Raw genomic sequence first — 16189 nt, 5'->3', positions numbered from 1 at the left:
AGGCGTTTTTCTACGCCGCCTCCTTTGTGCTTTGTCTCCTGCCTTTGTAGGGCTGGTGCTGCTTCATGTTGCCTTGGATGTGTGTTTGTTGGATAGAGATGGTGAGTATTGTGCTGCCGGGTGATGTACAGCGTGACGCGGTTGTATCATGAGGAGGCTATAATAAGGTTCATGGGTATTATGGTAAGGGGCTCTTGTTAGCCCCGATGGAGAGGGGGTAGCGCCGAGGGGGGAGGTGAGGATGGAGTTGTTTGTTAGGGAGGGTTGGGGAAGATGATATGTAGGTATGCATCTATCAGAGAACACGTCTCAATATAGGTATCACTGGTGATATGAGAGCGGTGTATAGTATGAATGACGATAGTAGTGTGCCTGTTTCCCTGTTGGGTTTCAAAGTGGTATCTAGATAATTCCATGATGGCATTCAATGATGATCACTTGGCCCAGTTTGCAAAGTTCTGCCCTCCTCGCCGTAACGATGTCAACACGCGACATCAAAATTAGTGGCCCGACGCTAGTCTACACTGTCTCAATAGAATTTAGTTTTCCAGAAAGCCTATTCTAGAGATTTAAGACTCGAGTTGAATTTCACAAGGTCAGTTTTTCACAGACCATCACCATCACCATCACTGTGTATGACACACACAACCACACCCAACAACCACGACCACCGGAGGGGCCCATACGTAACCTCCATGTTTGCCTAAACATCCCATCTTTCCTACCATCTCAATCTTAAACCTCCCATTGCTCTAGATTTGTCATCCCGTCACACAAACTCCCCCCCTTTCCACCAAACCATGCGGCGTACACAATTTCCAACAAAAGCACACACAGGAAGCCAAAGCAAATCTCCAAGCGCCCGGTGTGTCCGGGCATAACCTAAATAGAACAGCACCTTCACTCACAAAACCAAGTTGGTAGCACGAGACATGTCCCTCGCCGGCGTGTGTGTGGGAGAGCCCCCGTCAAGCGTGGGGGGCTTGTTCTCAACCTCAGGAGTCCCTACCAAGCCCAGGGGATTACCCCTCCAACTCATCCCACCGCCCGAGAGAGCAGGGCGATGAGAGACCATAGGTAAGGCAGACTCAAGAGGCAACAATAGCCTCCCCTTGCCTTGCCAATGTTGAAACTTGACAATAGTCTGGCCGGATGGCAACCACCTCCCCCCCTTTTCAGCCCCCTCAGCTACAGACAAAACATTCTCCTCAAACATTACCTGACCCAAAACCGCTTTTAAAACACTGCCTCCACCCTGCGTTGTCTGAGATTGTGCTCGCCCTTCAAGGGGATGTTCTAACTAGCGCCTTGGAGAACAGCAAGACCCGGGTCAATATCGTGAACCGTGAGGTAGCTACACACTGCTCAATAGGTATAGTTTGTGAAGCAGAAAGCGAAGTAGTGACCGCAATGTTTAAATTTCAGGGCCCATATAGACTAGCCTGTGGTGAGAGATTATACTTTCCTTCTCGCCGGAGTTGGTGATCGTCAAAGATCAAGGTCTGACTCTTTGAGGACTGAACATACCTTAGGTAGCCATGAGGGCATTTGAGTATCAAACAATTTTAAATTGTCTATTCACTTTCTTATTTTTGCTTCACTGGTATCAATTTGGAATGGAAACCAGCGGCTCTCAAGGCCTTCTGTCAACACACACAGGCACATGTCACAACAACATCAGGGGGCACTCACAGAAACGTCGGTCACCTTGGTTAAGCAGTTTAATCCTTTCTCTTGGTACCCAGGGTGAACAACTAGATGAGGTAGGTAGGTAAACTCCCGCCCGTCTTCAATATTCAGCAGAGCCTGCCGAACAATGACAGAAAGGAACAAGGCTCGTAGAAAGATCTCACCATCACCACCAAAAAACCGAATCCAAGTTCAAAGTGTGCACACACCATACACGACATAAAAAAAAGCGACCGAATGCCAGCTTAAATACTCCATATCCCATGATTACGTAGTGAGGTAAACGAAAACGAGAAAAAACAACAACAACCATCAACAGCTATACACACAGCCCGCCCACCCGTCCGTACATCATCCAGAAACCCAGGCCACAGTAACCAACACCACACCCCCCCTATACACCCCACATTGCCCCTATCCAACGCCCCTCTCAACCTTCACACATCATCCCTACTGAATAGTCCCCTGCCTCAGCTCCTCTGAATCAGGCACCACATCCTCAATCGAGTGCGCCCTCTGCCTCAGCCCCTGCTTCTCCCCCACCATCGCCCCCGTCGCCACATTGCCAGTCCCCTTACCCCCAGCAGGAACAGCAGCCTTCTCCTTCTTCGCCGGCTCAAACCTCTTCTTCACCGCAGAAATCATCTTGAAATACCAATACCAGTTCAGCGTGTTCAGCGTCAGATTGCTCGCCACATACGTGACCGCCAACCAAACCGGCACCGGCCCCGCATCCTTGGCAAAATGCATCAAATTCTTGTCCACCCCAGAAGCCTTCTCAAACGCGGCAGCAATGTAACCCGCATCGGGGCCCCTCTGCACAGCCTTCCACATGTCAACATACACAACAGCGGATTGGTACGTTCCCCAGACGAGTCTGCAGCAGAAGAAGACGACCAAAAGCGCGATCCCGTTGTAGAGCTGCGGCTTGGAACCGGTCATGTTCAGCTTGTCAAAGAACCAGTGGATGTTCAGGAACGGGGTGGAGAGCTCGTAGAGGATGAAGATGGAGGAGTAGTAGTTCAGATAGGGGCGCTAGTAGTTTCGTCAGTACACCGCATTCCATCAAAACAGGGGGCGAGAGAGAGGGAGCATCAAACGTACGAATCCAAAAGTATAAACCGCCAGCGCGCTCACCGCATGCGCCAGCAGCCCCAACCCAAAAATATCCAGATTCAACAGCGTGATTCCCAAGTCCCAGACGAAATATCCCGCTGCCAGAGCCTGGATCATACCACTTGCTCCAGTGTACCCCCATACTCTCTGCTCCCAGTCGCTGTTGGCCCTCTCCTCGTCATAGTACATCGTCCATAGCGCCAGCCCGTTGATCAGGACTGACTGCGCGAGGGAAACGACATGGGCATCCCAGTTGGCCTTTCTGGCGCGGTGGTTCTTGGGGTAGTATTTCGAGAAGAAGGCGTTGGAGATGATGGGGGAGAGGATGGTGTGCACAAAGGTGTAGAAGGCGGCGGCGCCGAGGACTTCGTGGATGTGCAGAGGGAGAGTCGGGAGGTGAAGGGCGTCGGCGTAGGGTTGGATCCAGGCTGAGAGGGCCGGGATCGGGGCGATGGGGAAGGGGTCGCGCATGCTGGGCGGTTGTTTGAAGCAGGCGTTGCTGATGCTATCTAGGTAGGGGCGGTTTTGTCGATGGTGCTTGATGAAGTTATAGGTTTTGTGTCGATGGTGCTTGATGAAGTTATAGGTTTTGTGTCGATCAAAGACTAGGTGTATTCCGTTCGTAGACACCAACCTCGACAAAGGGTTGGTGGTGGTTGGAAAGGAGAAGGCCAAATCAGGCGGCTGTTGCCGTTCGTTCGGAGAAGCTTCTTGATTAAAAGGTGTGGTGGTTATTGGTCACCAGGCACCCACACACCTCTCTACCTCCAGGCAGATGATGCAGCCTCTATACTTTTCAACCACCTTCTTTCAGAAACAGTTCGAAGTGTAGTGTCGTCGGGATATCCTTGTAGCACCCACAGTTGCTGTGTGATGTCTCGGTTCCGTTAACAACCAGCCATGTGCCCCGTCGTCATTCGCGTATGGATAACTCGGAAGAGAGCTGTTGCAGCAAACCGTCAGTTGTCGTCGTTCATCAGCCTGTTCTGGACCACTCAAGTCCCTTTGAGGTGCGTTTTGTTGGGGATCTGAACCAGTCTTGGCACAGATCAAGCTTCTTATCTTATCAACAGGCCGAGTATCCTCTACCTCTGCTTTGCCTCATCTGACACACAATATCAAGTACTCTCTACAAGGTGTCCAAGTGCAACCCTCCAGCGGGGTGCCAAAGTAACTTCCACACCAGGTAGCTTTCCGTCCCGTCACGCGGGCACTTGGTGGGTAAACGTCATTCTGAGACTTGGGTCAGATGTCGCTTCTAGCTCAACCAGGTTGGGGCTGAAATGTGGACCTCTTTGACCATGACCTTGCTGGGCCTCCTCCTTCAGGTCAAGATGCCGAGGTACGTGATGTTTTAGACTTGTGAGAAATTAGAGAAGAGGAAAAAGGAGGTATATGTTGCTTATCATATGATCTCTGCCTTGGGTTGAGGTCTCACAACGTGGACAAGATAGGTAGCTGGCACCGCCATGCTGAACCGCGCCTTGAAAGAATGTATAAACGGCGTCTCATTCCCAAGATGGTCACACATCCCAAATCACACACTCACTACCCATGGACTTCTCAAAACGGTTCCCAAAGTTTACTAACATATATTTCCCTATCGTCCTCTCAACTGATGCTGCGAAGTCGCCCTAGGTGTACGTACAGTTACCCCTTCTTCTCTGTTGTTTACCCCTTTTCCCACGCACGCTATACTAGAACCAAAATATTTTGCATGGCACAGTACAACAAGCAGTTCTACTCGAAGAAAAACAACGCATTGAATAATAAAAAGCAAAGAATAGATATAGTAAAATCGGTTGCATCGCTTCAGCCCACAACAACCACAGCCAGAGACAACCCACACAACTCAATACAACACAAACAACAGCCCCCTTCTCTTCCAACAACCACCCCTTCTAACCACTCCTCAACCCACCAACTTTCCCCCGTACATCCCGTACATCCCCCTGGCCACCCTCTATTCACATTACCACCCATTCCAACCCCCTCACAAACTACAATTAAAACCCAAACGGATTATCCGGTGCTATTAACGCGTCAGCATTTTCATCGCTTCATGGTAATCTAGGTTCAAAAAAATAAAAATAAAAATAAAAAAAACTTACTAGCTGCAGCCAAATTCGCCCTCCGTCCGGTAGCCTGCGGCGCCAACTTCTTCGCATCAGGCTGCACCCCAAATCTCACCGGCGGTGGCGGCCCCGTCTTCTGCGGCATCAAAGGCTGCATCGGCGCCGCCAACCCCCCACCCACTGGACTTCCTGTTGTCCCAAACCCAGTCAATCCCGTCATCTGCGGCTGCAGCACACTCATACCCGTCTGCTGAGGCTGCAACGGCATGGGCAGCCCGCCACCAGGAGCAAAAGGCTGTTGCTGAACCGGCGGCTGTCCGAACCCACCAACACCAAACCCGGTAGGCTGCATCTGCATCGGCTGCATGGGTGGTGCCATGCCCGTGGGTTGTGACATGAACGGCCCCGCCGGAACAGGCTGGAAACCTGTTGGCTGAGCAGGAATACCCGTCATCATGGGCTGCATCATGGGCTGCATCCCCGTCATTTGAGGCTGCATCTGCTGCTGTTGGGCTTGCATCTGGGCGGCGTATTGCTGCTGCATCCGCTGCTGGCTGATCTCGGCTAGGCTCTGACCCGGGGGCGCGACTTGTGTCTGGAAGCCCGTCATCTGGGGCTGGAGTGGTGGTGGCGCGAATTGACTGGGTTGAGCCGTCTGAGGAGCTGATAGTGGTCGAGACGGAGGAGGAGGAGCGATCAAACCGCCTTGACCCTGGGTATACTGAGGTGCCACAGGTCTAGCACGGGCAATGTTTTGCGGGAGCTGTTGAGTGAGCGGCTGTCCGTTGACAACGGGAGCTTGCAGACCACCAAAAAAGCCAGGGGTCGCGCCGGTAGGCTGTGGAACTTGCGCGGGAGCTGGAACCGGGGCAACTGCGGCGGCGGTGGGAGCAGGCGAGAAGTCCAAAGCAGGAGGAGCTGGTGGAGGCTGAACCTGTTCTGGAACTAATGGCTGAGAGAGCAATGACAGTTCCTGCATCGAGCCCGTGAGCTTGGCCGTACTGGGCGTGGGAGCGGGGGCGGGAGCGGGAGTGGGAGCGGGAGCAGGGGCTGGCGCAGGAGCCGCAACGGGAGCCGGTGCGGGTTCAGGTGCCTTCGCTGCCGGAGCTGGTTCGGGAGTCTTGGAAGGCTTCACATCCCAAGCATCGTCATCGAATCCACCTGCGGGTTTGCTTGGAGCGGCCGCTGCAGCTGCCGGTCCTGTCGCAGTGGTGGGAGACGCCGACTTGGGCTCGGCACCGCTACCGTCCTTCTTAAAGGCATTAGGATCAACAACGTTGTTAGTCTCCACTGGTGGGGCTGGCCGTCCCTTTCTGGTGTTGTTTCGGAGAGCGCCCCCAGGACCCGAGAACAAACCACCACCAGACTCATCATCGCCAACACTACCCTTGCCTCGGGCATACTTCGTATCCAGGTATCGCATAACCTTGATGATATCACCTTCTTTGAATCCCAATTTCCTCAACACCGTAGCATTCACGTCTGGCAACACGCTCTCATCCATGGAGTCCCTTTCGAACGCTTGACAGTACCGTTCGCAGGACTGAGGTTGAATGTCGCAATCCAGGAAAAACTGGAACCAATCGTAAGTGGACTTCTTTGGCTCAATAGACGCTCCGACCTTGGTCTTGGAAGACGAGGAACGTCCGCTGCGAGCATTCTCGGCGGCAGCCTTCTTCTTGAGATCGGAAAGGGGCTTGTCTTCGTCGAGCGAGATGCCGGTGATCTGCTCGACATATTCCAGATCCGTAATCGACATCTTGGCGATGGGTACCGCGATCCTGACACCGTTCACCTTGTGCAAGTTGAGCTTGCCATCCTTCATCCCGAGGAACTGAGCCTCGACGGTAAAAGACTTTGACCGATCCGTCCACGTCCGCACCTTGGCCGGGTCGGGTTCTTGCAGTAAAGAGGATGGTCAGCGAGCGCTCTTCAAACCCCACAGATCACAAGAAACTTACTCGACTTGACGCTCCCATCCTTCGATTTCGACGAACCCGAGGCTCCGTTCTCGCGTCTGCTGGAGTGCTGTTGTCCCACAGTGTTACCATTTCTGGCCTGAGACAAACTACTACTTCGCTCGGGCAAACGCAATCCAGGGCCTACCTCTGAACTTCTCCCCTCCCTTTCCTTTCTCTCCTCCCGCTTCGCCGCCTTGAGCGCCTCCTTCGTCAATCTCGCCTCCTCCAGCCGGTTCTGCTCGATGGTCGACCGGCCCGCGTTGATACCGGAAGCCGATGTCGGAACCGGAGTGTCGAGAATGCCGGTGACTTCAATGTAGCTGCTCGGAACGACGCCTTCCAACTGGTTCTTAACCCTGCGGACCATCCACCACTCCTCGCTCTTGGTGTCGTCCAAGATGATAACCTCATCACCAATCCCAACCGTAACCTCGTCCTCGCCCTGGGCCAAGAAATCGTACAAAACAACGCCAGTCTTCTGCTGAGGCACCTTGCTCCCCTTGGTGGCCTTGACAATCTCCATCAGTCCCTCAGCACGCACGGCCCCGGCCAGCTCCCCAAGCATCGCAACAATCTCTTCTGCGGTGTCCTTTGCGCCCGCATGAAAGTCGATGCTCTTGCTTGGTTTGACCAGCTCCATAAAGACGTGCTTGCCTTCCCGAGAATAATGCGTCATCAAGTTCGCCGTCCACTCCTGCGATGGGCCGTCCGAAGCATGTTCGGGAGCAATCAAGATAATGCCAGTCCGAAGGTTGATGCCCAGAGTAGTAGGCATCTTCTTCTTCTTGCCCATCACCGAGACCATTTCATTAATGTTATACATGTGAAAGTCGCCAGGGGTGAGTGGTGCCGTGTTTGGAGTCTGAGGAACAGAGTCGCTATAGCGGTCGATGCGATCACTGTCACGGAACCCGTGTGTCTTCAGACCGCCCGAAGCAGGCGCCGAGCGGGCAGGCTCCGAGGCCTGAGAATCACCACGCGGCCGGGTCGGAAGAGGTGGCGATTTGACCTCTTGTTCTTCTTCTTCTTCTTCAGCAACATGCCGTTGTCCAGATGGCTGGAGGTCCAATGGCGCGGGGGTATGACCTCCCCGAGCAGCCATCATACCCGCAATCATGCTGGCTGGGTTCGGCGCGACAGGAGGCGAAGCCGGGCTGGCCGGCTCCGATGGGGGTCTCGGGGGAAGGGCGGGGCTGGGCGCGGCATCGCTCGGCGTCCTGACGGGAAGCGGAGGCGGAGTTAGGATGGACGGTGCGGCCTCCTCCTGCTTTTGTCCACCAGCCGCAATCTCAATGTAGTTGGCCGGCGCGAACCCGAAATCTCCTTGGTACCCTACCAAAATCCAATCCGGGTCAGTAGTATCGTAAACGTCGAGCTGGGCCTCCTCGGGGAAGGACAGCTCCTCGTCGGTTTGCCTGGTGTATTCATACAGCGCGCGAGCCTTGCTTTCCGGTTTTACCTGCAGCCATTGTACACCTCGTATCAGCGAGACCAAAGAATGGCCAAGTACCCTCCAATGCTCTGACGTGACATACCTCCTCGATGTAGTTATTCGGGATCAAGCCAACCGGCTCATCCTCATCCTCGGCCGTAGCCTTCTTCTTGGCCTTCCACCAGTCATCATCCGTGCTCTTTTCCAACACATACAGAACGTCGCCCTCGGTGATTGATAGTTCCCCCTCCGCCTGGGGAGTGTAGTCGTACAGGGCCTTGTACACACCAAGGAACCCCATTGCTGCCGCAGTCTTTGTAACTCGAGCTGGATCGATCGTTAAGGGGGGGGGGGAGCGGGGTGCCGCGCGCTATCGGTCGAGATGGTCAATGGTACGAAGCATTCGGAAAGGGGTTCACGGCGTTGTTGGAAAATGGGTTGTTGTCGTCACAGGCGGCGAAGGGCACTGCGCGCGCGCGGGGAAAGGTTGATGCAACAGTAGATTTCCCTCTGCTGGCTGGTTTTTCCTTGACTGTTGACTGTTGACGTTGGGCTGTAGCCGAAGCCAGTGGACTTGGCGCTTCCAGAGAGAACGCTGGACTGTTGCAACAGGCGGACGAATCGAATGCGAATGGGAAAGTGGACAAACGTGGGCGTTGCCCCGGAAAGTGGACCGAAAAGGCGCGAGCGTGTGGTCTTTTGCCCACAAATGGCTCGCTCTTCTGCCGGTGGTGGTGCTTCTTCTTCGTCCAAACCTTTCTCCCTCAATCTCTCCCTCTTGTCGTCCTGGGATAGTCAAAAAAAGTCGGAGAAGTTGGTTACGAAAATAATAACATGCAAAAGGAGGTGGTCGAGAGATGATTGAATGAATGGGGACCCAGAAGCTATCGCTCGGCGGACCGGGGGAAATTGGCCGGGCTATTCCCAATATGTTTCAAAGGCTAGACTGGACAGGAGTTGAAGATGTGCCTGCAAGAAGGCGCAACGTTAAAAACGCAATTCTGTAGATAGGTATGCACAAGGTCTAGGTTTGTCTAGGACGAGTGAAAAGCTGACGTCTCATAGCAGAATTCAATTAACACATACATGTGCAGGAGTCCGCCCGGGCAGCCTTCTCTTTCCTGTCTCTGTACAACCTGGCAGTCAGCCTTAGATAACGCACTGTCAGTCCCTGCCTGGCAGCTGGCCGTCGATCCCATCTGCTGAAAGTGGGTGGGGGCATTTAAACGGAGCGCCACGTGCTCTTCCACGGGTCTGGAACCCTTTGGAAAAAAGGGGGTGAACGGTCGCCCCTGAACACGGACGATGTAAACACGGTCCAAACATGATCGGACCGTTGCTTTGAGATTCATCAAATTCTCTATCTCTCCAGACCTTTCTTAATGTTTATCCAGATGGTTCCCCAAGCCAAGCTCGAAAATTTCCCTAGTTACCGCGCCCCTCCTTGGAAGCATCTCTCTTGGAAGACACTTTCCGCAGCGCAGCGTCGTCACTCTCATGCATCGAGCTCTGCCTTGTGCTATCCCGCCGCCTCCGCGAAACAACTCCCGGGAAGTATCTCGGCTCATGGCCTGAAATGTGTTCCTCCGAGCCGGAAACCGTCAATGGGGAAGCCGTTACTGGGCTTGAAAAGACCTGGGATTGTGCGCTAACTGCCGGGCTACCGGTCTCAACCCTGGCGGACTTGCCAATAATGTTCGGGCCCTGAACTTGCGAGGCGGGAGATGGCGCATGGCTCTGTTGCTTGGAATCCGCCGTGACAGTATTCTTGGAGGACATTGCAAGGGACGCCACGCTCTGCGCGGCGGCATCCACAGCAGCCGCATTGTCAGCGATCGATGTGTATCTCTCCACCCTGGCAGCAACAGGTCAGTCTCAACACAAACTTTGAGCATCCAAACAAGGCACAAAACTCACATTCTGCGCTCCTCCATTAGAGTGCGGTACCGGAACTCCTCTCTTCTATCAGGTACGTTGGTCTTCACCATGTTGCCCCCAGCACCCGGAATGTTGAAGTTGGGCCCTAACCACTGCTGCTTCACCGAGTACTCGTAGCCGCTCTGCTTGACAGAGTTCTTAGCCAGCTCGCACATATCGACCGGGCTCAGCTTGTAAATCTGCGCCGCGACAGCGTACTCCTCAATCAACGGTTCCTTGGTAAAGGCAAACTGAAGCGGGTCGTCGGTTGACAACGACACGTTCAATCCACGTTTGAAGTACTGGTAGAAGGGGTTCCTTTCGTAGGCCAAGAACAAGGCGTTGTTGCTGAGGGGCGACATGGCGATGCCGATCTGTTCGAGATAGAAAATGTACTGCAGCAAGGGAACCTTCCGGAGAAGCAGTCCGTGACTGATGCTGTGGCAACAGAGGGCAGCGGCAGCAAGATGCTCGCTGTCACCTGCTTCCCCGCAGTGCGGTCGGAGAACAAAGGTGTTGAAGCCCCGCCTCTTGCGCCAGACGTTCAGCGAGGTCATGTTGGCGAACAGATAGTAGATCCAGTAGCTGTAAGGAGGATTCTGCTTGCTATCCCACACCCGAGGGACTGGAAACTTCTTGAATAACCTCCTCTCGACCTTGCTTTCGTCATCGACACTATCGAATCCAATGACTCTTTGCAGGAAGACGTGGAGTTTGGGGTGACTATTTGGGTCTTTTGTGACTTCAAACAGAGGCCGGAAGATATTCACAACCACTTGTTCGAAATTACCCATCAAATCGCTAGCCTTGTACACATCATACAGGCGAGGGATCTGAATGAGCCACCGGACATTGTGAGAGAAGAGCTTGTTGTCAATAACCCAAGCCGCAAGTTTGTCCCACTCGTCAAGCGACCGTCCGTAGATGGAAATGCGCCATTCCACCATCTGGTACTTGCTCGACTCCAAATCAGAGATGACCTCTTTGGTGATTTCAGCCAGGTAACGACCATTGATAAAGTTGTCCGTCTTCAAGAAAATGGTACGCAGTCGAGATTCGCCAATAGGGTTGTACTTGAGGTTGAACTTGTCGAACCGGTGGAAGGAGTCCTTGTGGGCGTGCATGTCCAGCGTGTCGATACTCAAATCATAGGCCGTGAGGTTGATACTTTCAAACACCTCCGCCAGTGTCAAATGCTTGCCATCTCTGTACAAAACGATCTCGTCCGGAAACTTCTTCATTTTGCTCTTGATGAACCGCAGCAGATGCTTCTGGTTCATACAAGCAGAGTGGTGAACGTGCGTGTCCACCTTTCTGACGTTGTAAAAGTCACGGTGAGGCACCTTTTTGCTGTCGGCGGTCTCCTGGTACTCGTTCAACAGCTGATAGAGGTTGAACTTGCCCTCCAGATATTGCAACCGCCGGAAGGCAAAGCTCTTGCTGGGTCCGTCCGATGACACGCTCGAAATCTCGTCGAGATCAAGGTAGTACTCTTTGATGGTAGGCACCTTGATGACAGGCGAATTTGCTTTGCTCGCCTCCTCGGTCTCATACACCTGGTAGACGCCGTTGTCATCAAGTCGGTATGTCATCTCGCTCGGACCCGGGAGGGGTAGCAAGTCATCCATGTCGAAATCCTCGCCAATATCCTGCCCGGGCTTCCGCTTACTCCTATATGGCTTTTGGGGAGTGTCGGGAATATCGAAAGATTGGTCGCTGGAACGCTGCTTATCTTTGTCCATGCTCAGAACCATGCTATTAGCCATGCTGTTGTAGGCGCTGTTCTGAGCCTTTGTGCTCCGGCCAGCCTTGTCTCTCTCCTCGCTCCACGCTGGCTCTGGGGGCGGCGGGTAGATGGGCCAGCTAGGGTCATCTTTGGGATTGTCCTCGGGGCCTTGATTAGATAGGCTGATGTATCTGTGACGAATATTCAAAATGTTCTGAATCCTTTGGAATATCGTGCTCAATTCCGCTGTGATCTGAGGGTCCGCGTCCATGTAGGTGCTGCTTCCGATACCCGCAACAGCGCCCGTGTTAAGGAGCATCTGCTGCTGAACCGCTGGATCGATTTGATTCCCGGGAGCGCCCGCGGCGTTGTTGAGATTGGTGAAGCTACCGCGGCTTGGAAGGCTGCTCAAGCCAAAGTGACTCGGATCGCGCCTCGCTGCGCTGAGGGGAGGCTCATATCCAGATTCGGGCAGGATCGCCGGGTCGAGGTCTGAAAGCCTGATCCCGCTGGCGTTGTGCGGGGGGTTCTGGCCCAGCGCGGCATCGATATTGCCCAAGGTGTGAGACGTCCCCGAAGAAAGCAATGGGCTTCCCTGAGGGGAGAACTGGGTCTGTGTTTGCGTCTGCATGGTGCGGCTGTCCGTCTGGCTTCGCTGGTAGAACAGTTTGGCCTCTGACTGTGTCATTTGGCGTTCGGCAACGAGGTCGAAAAAGGCGGTCTTATGGGGCATGTCTCGGGGAAGCATGCCCTCCTCGAGCTCTGCATCATCCGCCCTGCGGACGTGGCCATCCGAACCAGGACTTTGGGCAAGTGAATCGGGTGCCCCGTGAGAGCGGCCATGTTCGTGTTGTTCGAGCAAACCGTCGGATTCTGTGTCACTCTGTCCGTGCCGGGTGTACTCCTCGTCGTCCGAATCGTTGGTCGGCATTTGTGTTGCTGCAAACCTGGGCGACGTCGAGTTTGACGACGGGTCATGCGAGAATGAGTGTTCTGTTCACTGCATTAACCAGCTGTTCCACGCGCGTAGACAGGTCACACTCAAGTTGGCATTTTGAGCGGTTGGCAAACGCAGGATTGACAGAGCCCAGAGCAACAGCGAGGCGTGGTAAGAAGCATTCCTAGGTAGCAAATGTAGAGACAAACTTACGGCACATCGTTGAGGCTGATCGTGGGCAAAAAGGAGGGGTAGAAACCACAAAGATAATGAGATCTCGCACACTCTTGACTGACTTTTGAGTGGCCGTTTTTCCAAATCCAAAACAGCTTCTTGAGTGCTCAGCTCCAGCCGTTGGTTGGATAATATATACAGGCGCCCATCAGGACCAATGTCTTGGTTGAGTCACCGCCCCCTCAACGAAGTCCCTCTCCATTCTTGGGCTCTGACACTTTTCACCTATCGTTTTAGCGATAAGGCAAGGCATGACGTACCAGGGCGAGGCGCTAATCGCCTGCCAAGCTCAGCTAAGAAGCTCTTTGTTCTAGCGGCTTAGCAAGCATGCATACCGACCCCAGCCGCCGCGGGAACCCCTGGATTGGAACGTTCAGGGTCCCACTGGGAGAAGGGGCACGGCGCCTTCCGGGCGGACTCATGCTCACAAGCACCGGCCCGAAACAAATGTTGTTTCTCGGTATCATTCACATGGCATCCAACCAAGAATGCTAAGTGGTGGCTGTTGTGCCCAACTGGGAAGGTGAACAAGTGGAAATCTCGGCCCTATATGGGGCCTACCATGTTTGTATCAGGTAATATCTACAACTGGGGCTTGCTCACAAAGCAGCTCCTCAAGATTTGGTCGGCGCGGTGCCCCTCCTGCTAGGCGGCTTCCGCTTTCCGTCCAAAGAGTACAGTCCTCCTGCGAAAAATACAATACAGGCTCCTATCAGCGTTCCAAACGCCAGCCGGTTTCCAAAGAGCCATATACTCAACAACAGACTGATCAACTTGCGAATGTTGAGAACAATTGTCACTGTCAGAGCCGAGCTAGCTGCAGCCAAGAGGTTGACGCCCCGAATGCAGGCATACTGCGTCAAGACGTTGAGCGTGAGGTAGAACAGTTGGCTGGGTATGTGTATCTTCTCGACAAGCCGTTGCAGGCTGGGTGAAAAGTTAGGATAGTCCTCCGGCGGGGGGATTGGAAGCGACAGCGGAGGGCTGTTGGCAAGCTTCATGAACTGTCTAATCAAAGACGGCAAGAATGGCAGGAACAAGGGGATCGAGAGAAGATGCGAGTAGAACATGTTCTCCTTCCACTGCGGGCCGTACATGCGGTATGTCTCTTCGGTGTAGAGGCCCATGATAGCAGAGAGGACCTGCGCGACGAACAGGATGGTGAGGCCAGTTACAAAGCTCGTAGTCCCGGCAGATCCACTACTCGTAGTTCCCTACATCACACATTAGCTTCATGTTCATGTCCATAGGACGCCGATAAACCGTGCCGACATACCTTGGTCTGTGAATCAGACCAGGCGGCAGTGATCACTCCCACAGTAAGCAAGAGCACAGCTGTCACCTGGATCCGAGAATATCTCTTGCCGTACAAGCTCCCAGCCAGCATGGTGGTGATGCTGCCTCCAGAGCGCAAGATGATGTGCACCGGTACAGAAATGTCATAGCTAAAGGCGTGGTTGTTGAGAACATTGATGGCGAAGAACAGTACAATGTTGACGAGCCAGCGGCGAATTGGGACTCTGTTGGATTTGAGGTAGAACGGTGGGCGTCTGCTGTCGAGTTGGGAGGGGAGACTGGTGATGGCGACAAAAATGAATTGCACAAAAGTCAACAAGAAACCTGGCCGCAGCGCAACTGTGTTAGTGCCGTCGCCCAATTGCCCATCAGAAAGTGAAACATACCACTGTCAGGTTCCACCTTGATAATTGACTCGAGCGCAAAGACATTGGAGCAGCAGCCGCCAAAAATCAGCGACAGCATAGCTCCAACGGCCAGCCATTGCGGGATGGTCTCGATAAACATGCGCCCTGCGAGCGCCATGGCGCGACTGAAGACCGGACGGTTGTCATCAATGCCATACATCTCGGCCTTCTCGAGGGACGGAGCGGCGTTGATAACGCGGGGCGACGGTGCCGGCAAACTGAAGCCCTTGTCGCCGCGATCTTTGTTGTTCGAAGGCGTTTGCTGCAGTTTATGCGGCGCCGGGCGACGACGGGCGGCCATGGCCAGGGGTTGTGGGCGGCGCGGGGGCCGTTACGACGAGCGCATACAGGTTCGGGAATATTGTTAACGGAGAATAGGGGGCTGACTCGGCCTTGCCCAGCTATGCGGATAGGCTGTAGCGATGCAAGAAGAGACTCTGCTGAAACGGCGGCCCTCGCACAAGTGCACGAGTGTTGGTTTGGATGTTGCCTTGTCGGCTGCTGACGGGTGGGCGAGGGCAGGTGATGGCGGGGCAGGCAGAGGAAAAAGCGAGTGTGTCAACGGCAGCGAGTGGAGAGTTGTTGTTCTCGAGAGCCTGGACGGTGGACGGTGGACGGTGGACGGCCAGTTGTGTGCTGACACGATGTTGTGGTTCAGGTTCAGAGGAAACAAACTGGCATGAATTACTTCGGCTTTCTGCGGCGGCGGTAGCACCAGCATTAAAAACGCCAATCCCTCCCCTAAGTGGCCAGCATTTTCGCAGAGTCGCCCGTGCAGCCGTTGCTTAAATATCTCGTCGTTGCAGAAACCCAGGGCTACGTTACTCTGGTTTTCGAACTTCCATGTGGCCACAAGACAAGGCGACAAGCCTCCAGAAGCACGGTGGAGATGTTCCGCGATACCCACCGCCCGCCATGATCCATGTTAAGATTGGGCGGAAGCCTGACGGGCAAGTGCCCTGAGATTTCAGTGTGTGGCTTGCCATTTGCCGAGCCGGGATCTTTGCTGGCTTCCTTGGCTGAAGTCTCCCACTGAGGTCCCTCTGCAGGTCGTATTGTGGTGGTGGTGGTGGGGTGCAGCTGGGAAGAATGCTTGAGATTGTTGAACCTGCATGCCCAGATCTTCGGCCGGTAGTTCAAAGTTCGATATCTGCTTCTTTGCCCGGGAATAGGGATTGATGGTGTAAGTGGCTTGATACGGGAGCATTCCGGCGGGTCTCGTCTCGTATGTTTCAGTGTGTTTTCGGCTTTTTATCAAGTCCGTTCAGGCGGGGGATGAGAAACCGAAGCCCGGGTTTGGTCTTGTTTCGCAGATGCAAGTGACACATGGCATGTGAATTTCTGATATGATATTGATATGACCGTGGAAAATGAGGGTCATAAGCATGCTCTGGCAAGC

At 53.9% G+C, this 16189-nt stretch overlaps 4 protein-coding genes across 4 annotated transcripts; all 4 read right to left on the bottom strand.

Moving 5' to 3' along the window:
* Positions 1-2139: 2139 nt before the first annotated feature.
* QC762_118810 (uncharacterized protein) lies at positions 2140-3276 on the bottom strand (the record flags this gene model as incomplete). Its single annotated transcript, XM_062886318.1, has 2 exons — positions 2140-2724; positions 2794-3276. The coding sequence occupies 2 exons, from the start codon at positions 3274-3276 to the stop codon at positions 2140-2142; spliced, it is 1068 nt and encodes a 355-aa protein (XP_062749390.1).
* Positions 3277-4221: 945 nt separating this feature from the next.
* Positions 4222-9431, bottom strand: SLA1 (cytoskeletal protein binding protein). The gene is given in 5 exon segments (XM_062886317.1): positions 4222-4742; positions 4752-4837; positions 4917-6779; positions 6842-8300; positions 8377-9431. Coding segments are annotated over 4 exon segments (3546 nt in total). The 5' UTR covers positions 8575-9431; the 3' UTR covers positions 4222-4742; positions 4752-4811.
* A 158-nt stretch (positions 9432-9589) lies between these two features.
* On the bottom strand, positions 9590-13469 carry AMD1 (AMP deaminase). Its single transcript, XM_062886316.1, has 2 exons — positions 10191-13469; positions 9590-10128 (listed from the first exon to the last, which is right to left on the bottom strand). Exons 1-2 carry the CDS (start codon positions 12845-12847, stop codon positions 9699-9701), a joined length of 3087 nt encoding a protein of 1028 aa, XP_062749388.1. The 5' UTR covers positions 12848-13469; the 3' UTR covers positions 9590-9698.
* A 119-nt stretch (positions 13470-13588) lies between these two features.
* YEA4 (golgi uridine diphosphate-N-acetylglucosamine transporter) lies at positions 13589-16121 on the bottom strand. Its single transcript, XM_062886315.1, has 3 exons — positions 14770-16121; positions 14364-14707; positions 13589-14301 (listed from the first exon to the last, which is right to left on the bottom strand). Exons 1-3 carry the CDS (start codon positions 15089-15091, stop codon positions 13702-13704), a joined length of 1266 nt encoding a protein of 421 aa, XP_062749387.1. The 5' UTR covers positions 15092-16121; the 3' UTR covers positions 13589-13701.
* Positions 16122-16189: the final 68 nt, after the last annotated feature.

Source organism: Podospora pseudocomata, assembly GCF_035222375.1.
Source record: "Podospora pseudocomata strain CBS 415.72m chromosome 1 map unlocalized CBS415.72m_1, whole genome shotgun sequence".
NCBI classification, from domain to species: domain Eukaryota; kingdom Fungi; phylum Ascomycota; class Sordariomycetes; order Sordariales; family Podosporaceae; genus Podospora; species Podospora pseudocomata.
Note: the sequence above shows the minus strand (reverse complement) of the source record. Positions and strands in the feature narration are given on the sequence as shown.

Coding starts and splice junctions, on each gene's coding strand:
- AMD1 (XM_062886316.1), bottom strand. CDS start 12,847: ATGCCGACCAACGATTCGGACGACGAGGAGTACACCCGGCACGGACAG. Junction 10,129..10,190: donor CTAATGGAGGAGCGCAGAAT/GTGAGTTTTGTG, acceptor TGTTGCTGCCAG/GGTGGAGAGATACACATCGA.
- YEA4 (XM_062886315.1), bottom strand. CDS start 15,091: ATGGCCGCCCGTCGTCGCCCGGCGCCGCATAAACTGCAGCAAACGCCT. Junction 14,708..14,769: donor CAAGGTGGAACCTGACAGTG/GTATGTTTCACT, acceptor CGCTGCGGCCAG/GTTTCTTGTTGACTTTTGTG. Junction 14,302..14,363: donor GGTCTGATTCACAGACCAAG/GTATGTCGGCAC, acceptor TGTGTGATGTAG/GGAACTACGAGTAGTGGATC.